Source organism: Rutidosis leptorrhynchoides, chromosome 7 (genome assembly GCF_046630445.1).
Source record: "Rutidosis leptorrhynchoides isolate AG116_Rl617_1_P2 chromosome 7, CSIRO_AGI_Rlap_v1, whole genome shotgun sequence".
Lineage (NCBI taxonomy): Eukaryota > Viridiplantae > Streptophyta > Magnoliopsida > Asterales > Asteraceae > Rutidosis > Rutidosis leptorrhynchoides.
This window is the reverse complement of record NC_092339.1, coordinates 284573709-284579500: the sequence shown is the minus strand read 5'-3', so window position 1 is coordinate 284579500 and position 5792 is coordinate 284573709. Positions and strand designations below refer to the sequence as shown.

General features: G+C 32.1%; 1 protein-coding gene across 1 annotated transcript; it reads left to right on the top strand.

Annotated features, from left to right (window-relative positions):
• The first annotated feature begins 3960 nt into the window (after positions 1-3960).
• On the top strand, positions 3961-5453 carry LOC139858758 (myb-related protein 308-like). The gene is made up of 3 exons (XM_071847595.1): positions 3961-4093; positions 4205-4334; positions 4937-5453. The coding sequence occupies exons 1-3, from the start codon at positions 3961-3963 to the stop codon at positions 5451-5453; spliced, it is 780 nt and encodes a 259-aa protein (XP_071703696.1).
• Positions 5454-5792: the final 339 nt, after the last annotated feature.

Sequence of the window (5792 nt, the reverse complement as noted above, 5' to 3'; positions counted from 1 at the left end):
ATTTATAAGCTTAGAGTGTAAACCTACAGGTGGTCTACGGTCGCACCTACGGTTGACCATCCATCGACTGCACGCCTATTGCTCTAAAGTTTTATATGTTACATAGCCATTGGATAACATGATATTTTGGTCTCTTTACTTATATTTAAACCTACAAAAGATGAGTAATAGCCTAGACATGTCGTATATGCATAAAGTGTTTGAATTCCATTAGATGTATTCATTGAAAGTGACTTGTCAAAACCAAAGAGGCAAGTCTCTCTTTCTTGACATTCTATCATGTTTACATAATAAGCTAAGTGCATAATTGGTTTATATTAAATCAATTCAAACACAAATATTTAAATTTCATTGGTTCGTCAACATGTCATAAACAAGTATCTTTGCTTTAATCATTCATAAAGCACAATTAAGTAAAGTTTCAATATGTACAATGTATTTAGTCATTCATAATCTTAAAAATGAAGGTCATTAATTTTTAGCATGCCTAGAGGATAAGATCATAACTATATAGGATTTCATATGCGAGCTTAATCACATAGTCAAGCAAACACATTGATCATGATAGTCTTAAGGCAATAAACCATATTCTTAATAAATCTAGCATGTGGTTTCATATGATTTTTTCTTTGATCATTTTGTTTATATCTAAGTGCACATACTTAAGTCATTAGGCTCATGAGTCAAGATCATTGCAAGTTGGCAAGTAATATCTCATTATGTTTGAACTAATGCTATATGATTTGATCTAGGGTATATAATTAGGCACATATTTATACTTGCAATATCTTGTTTCATTAAGATGCTTAAACAATGAATAGGTATTTAGTATAAGTATACATTAATGTCCAACACATATAATAGGAGAGAGCATCTCCAAGATGTGATATAGTGACCATTCTAAGATGTGTAGGTTCATTTTATATTTATTAAAGTCACCAAATACTTATGTGTTTATAGATCTCATCCTTATGGTGACTAATGGTGATAATTAAATTCAAATATGAACGTAGTGGAAATTTTTTAAATATCAATTAGAAAATCATAAAATATCCATTAAATGAAGTTTCAACCTTTAAAAGTGTCAAACCATGGGTGTTCATTAAACTTCATAAGCACATTTTGATTAGAGAAAACTGCGGTCGAATCAAAGCGGCTTCGACTGCACATCCTTGAAACCTTGTTGTCTCATGAATGTGTATGCATACAATGGGTGGTCGGACCTGGGCTTCATCTGTGGCAACGGCCGCATCCATGCTCCTTTTATAATATGACACTTCTGATTTACGAGTTATGTTTTTCGGTTGTTTGCTAGAAAAAATGTAGGCTTATAAACTTGCGTTTTTACTTTAACGTAAGTGTCATTGCTCAAGCTAAATGTCATCATCGAATAATAGATTAACGTTTGAATATTAACGTTGGATATAAATCAATACACTCTTTATCCCAAAAAATTTGTTTAACACAAATATTATCAAACTCAAGACAATTACATCCATTCAAATTTCTCACCTTAATATTTAAAAATCTCTGAGTGACTTCAAACGCTGAAAACTTCGTGCTTAAATTCTTAATAGATTTGTAAAGTCCCTCAATAGATTGTTTGATAGTACCAGAAATTTTTTGATTAAGTTCGTGATTCAATTTTATTTCTCCAACAGTCTTCATCGAGGAACTTTGAAGCTTCCACTTTATTTTATATTTTCGATTTCTAAAATTTCCCAGAAAAGTGCTTTGACATCAATTGTTATGAACCTCGTGAATTCAATTGAATCGAAGTTCTTTTTAATCAACCTGGAAACGTATGAAGAAGAAACACTTTCAATGTCGAGTACCAAACTTCGATGTTAAAGAAAACGTTGGGAGATCGTCGAGGGATCCGCTTGATGTTAATGTTATAGTGTTATGGGTTTTATAAATAGCATGTGCAAGATACGTGGAGTGGATTTTAACATTCAAGTGTTCAAGGCATGCGTGAAGTAACCAAAATAACATAATCGTAGCAGAATATCAAGTTCGTTAGCTCTTAATTCAGTATATAAATAGTTAGCTCAGTTGTAAGAAGGAATTAGCTTATGAATTGTATGTGTAAAAACACTTTCTCCCTCTGTCTTCTCTGTAGTATTCATAACATAGTTTGACTAAAACCTAGGTCGGCTTGAAACACCAGAATTTCGACGTCTTGGCCATCCCCCGACGGCCAAAACCATTAAGATACAAAACAGCAGCATGTGCATCCGATCTCGACGAATGAAATGAAAGAATAATATCTTGTAGACCAAAATTTGATCTCCATCATTGAACCGATTTTACTTAAGTTAATTTCCACCATTCGCCTCATACCGGTGTTCTCGATCCTCCGTATAAACAAGGTGCGATTGAGAGACAACAAAATATGAGCGTGATTCCACTCCGGCATTGGGACCGTCATCGGAGTTCTTGAAATCTGGTTGAATTTGAGCAGATCTCGAAAAATCTAGGGTGAGGCACCGTCCGAAAGAGAAGGAAACAACCCAGAGATCAGAAAGTAACCAAAACTGAGAGGATTGGGTGTCAATGGTGGAGGAAGGAGGAACCGGAGAGGGGATGCAGGGGCCGGTGGAGGAAAATTGGGGGAGAATGGGTTTTGAAAAATAACTGATGACATATTTATGCGAGAGAGGTTTCAATTTTTCTACCTTTCAAAATGAAACAAAACTTCCGGCTTTCTTAATAAAAAAAATAATATACCTAAAATAATTTAAATTTTGTACAATTCATTAAATATTTTATAACTATTAAAAACTAATCATGTTTTAGATATAGTGTTATCATTAAAATCTCATAAAAGTCCTTAATGATGAAGAATGAAAGACGAAATTACTCTCTAATTAAAAAGGGTCAAAGTCAAAAATAGGCTACAAACTTACACAAATGTACCGATGTCGCCTACAAACTCATTTTCGTCCTAATGTTGCCTACAAACTTATAACAAATGTGTTGATGTTAACATTTTGTTACCTGCTGAACCGGTAAAGTTAATTATTTAACTTTTTTTATTTATTTTATATGTTCCGATGTCGCCCATATACTTTCAGCCGTGTTTCGATGTCGCCCATATACTTTCAGTTCTGTTCTGATGTCGCCCATATACTTTCAGTTCTGTTTCGATGTATCACCAACGTGTCATGACTACTTAGAAGCCACGTATCAACAATTTTGATTGACGGTTAAAAAAAGTATTTTGTTTATATTAGCACATTTTTTATAAGTTTGTAGGCGACAGTAGGACGGAAATGAGTTTGTAAGCGACATCGGTATATTTGTGTAAGTTTGTAGCCTATTAGACATTTGTGTAAGTACCATGATTCACGTGGCATTTAGCTTTTTTAATTAATTTTTTTAAAAACAATTACATGAATCTAAATCTAAATTCTAATTAAATACTCCGTATAATACTACATTTAAGAATAGAAAACTACAATTAACAACAATTCTTTATTTTGATTGCTAAAAACAACGATTCTGGAACTTAATAACAACTAAAACAATCTTAAAATCCACAAGAGATTTATCTGAAAACATGGTACTAAAATTATCGTTTGTTGAACAATATATTTTTGACTATCGAACACAAAAATATGGTTAGGTTTTTTGGTGCAACATAGAATGTATTTGGTGGTTCCTTAATTATTTAAGATAAAATGTGTTACTTTCTTCTATAAAACACAGTGATGTTAACATTGTTTATTATTAATATTAATACTATTATTATTATATTATCATTCTTATTATATTATCTAATATCTAATTAACCATGTACAATTATTCTATTATCTATAAATAATCATTTTCTTCCATTTAAACACGTTCTAATTTGAAAGCTCTATTAGTATATAAGAGTACATGGATCTTTCTTTAATCATAGTTCTTCACTTAACATTTCCAATAACATCTGAGAGATATTTTGAACATAAAAAGATGGTGAAGACTCCAAGTTACGACAAAAATGGTGTAAAGAAAGGCGCCTGGAGCGAAGAAGAAGATGAAAAACTAAGAGCCTATATCACACGATACGGCCACTGGAATTGGCGTTTACTTCCCCAGTTTGCCGGTATAGATCTATAGCGATTCCGAATAACTAGCATAATATATAATATAACATAATTTAAATAAAATATAATCGGAATGCTTGCTTATATTTTGTTTGGTTTCTCTTGTTTAGGTTTGTCGAGAAGTGGTAAGAGTTGCAGGCTACGATGGGTGAACTATCTTCGTCCGAACATAAAACATGGAAATTTTACGAAAGAAGAAGAAGATATGATCATTGAGTTACATAAAAAGCTTGGCAACAAGTATGTTTTTTTTTATCCTAATTAACTTATATTCAAAATAAAATGTTGATAACCATTAACCTCCACCGACTCACAATCAACTGTTAATTTCATAATGTAACGAGCATATATACTTGACCCACTTAGCGATTTGTGGGGTGCCATAGACTTATATATTTAATGTTTGTCTAAAAAAGGACTTCATTCTAAAAATCCCATCTCATACTCGCCTATTTATTTACTACCTCCGTCCCAATTAAATAGTCCTATTTTTCCATTTTGAAATGTTCCAAATTAATAGTTCACTTCCATAAATAGAAAGGAAAGAGGATATTTGATTGGTGGTTCTGGAGAGAGAAAATATTTCATTGGTGGATAAATGAAGTTAGTGGGATTTCCTAAAACTATGTGCCATTTTGTCTGTGGACTATTAAATTGGGACGGAGGGAGTATTTATTTATTTATTTATTTATTTATTTATCTATATACTAAAAGTTATCCTGAATTTGGTCGTGGCATCATTACCAACTAAGCTACACGTCATTTACATAATAAACTTTAATTGTATAATTTCAAATATTTCATTTGTTAACGCTTAACTAAATATAACCTTGTACTCGCAGATGGTCTGAGATGTCTGCTTATTTACCAGGGAGAAGTGACAATGAAATTAAAAATCGTTGGCACACGCATTTGAAAAAACGAGCGAAAGATGAACAAACCGTACATGAAAATCAACCCATTGGAACCCTCGAATCTGATCAAGCCAACACGAAAGATGATTCAGTCGAAAACACAGATTTACAACTTATAAAAGACTTTGATTTTTTACTGGCTGACTCACCATTGTCTTCTTCAAGCACAAGCTTATCATCAAATTGGTTCAATGGCTTATTAGATACATCATGTTCAAGTGAGAATTCACCACAGCTGGCTGATTACGCACCGAACGATAACTTCTGGAACGAGCCTTTTTTATCAGATAATAACAACATTCTATCATCAAGTGATAGCATGCTTTTACCGTCTGATTTCGTATACCAAGATTCGTGCCAGAATATGAACTTGTGCGACGATGAGTTTATTTGGTCATCTATAGATTCATATCTTGAACATAGTTATGATCCGTTCTTAAATTGAATGCCAATTGAGTTTAAATTGTGATTCTCGATTTCATTGTGATTTTTTTTCTCAAACAATGTTACATATGATTATGATTAATTAATAAAATGTTATGTTGTTAAGTGTAACTATCTGGATTTAGTGAAAATGACTACATATATATTTGGATCCTATCTACCATTTACAACTTCAACATCGTAGCTACTATCAAACAAGTATTGAACGACTGAATGTTTGTAATAACACAAGTAAAAATAATAAACATAAGTGAACAAACACAAATTCAATAAATTATATGTTGTATTATTTAGCTTGAATACGCAATTACAATGACGATTTGCTATTTTAGGTAAGTGT

Excerpts from the sequence above, each read along its gene's own strand:
- LOC139858758 (XM_071847595.1), top strand. The coding sequence starts at position 3,961 with ATGGTGAAGACTCCAAGTTACGACAAAAATGGTGTAAAGAAAGGCGCC. Across the intron at positions 4,094-4,204 it reads TTTACTTCCCCAGTTTGCCG|GTTTGTCGAGAAGTGGTAAG; the intron begins GTATAGATCTAT and ends TCTCTTGTTTAG. Across the intron at positions 4,335-4,936 it reads CATAAAAAGCTTGGCAACAA|ATGGTCTGAGATGTCTGCTT; the intron begins GTATGTTTTTTT and ends TTGTACTCGCAG.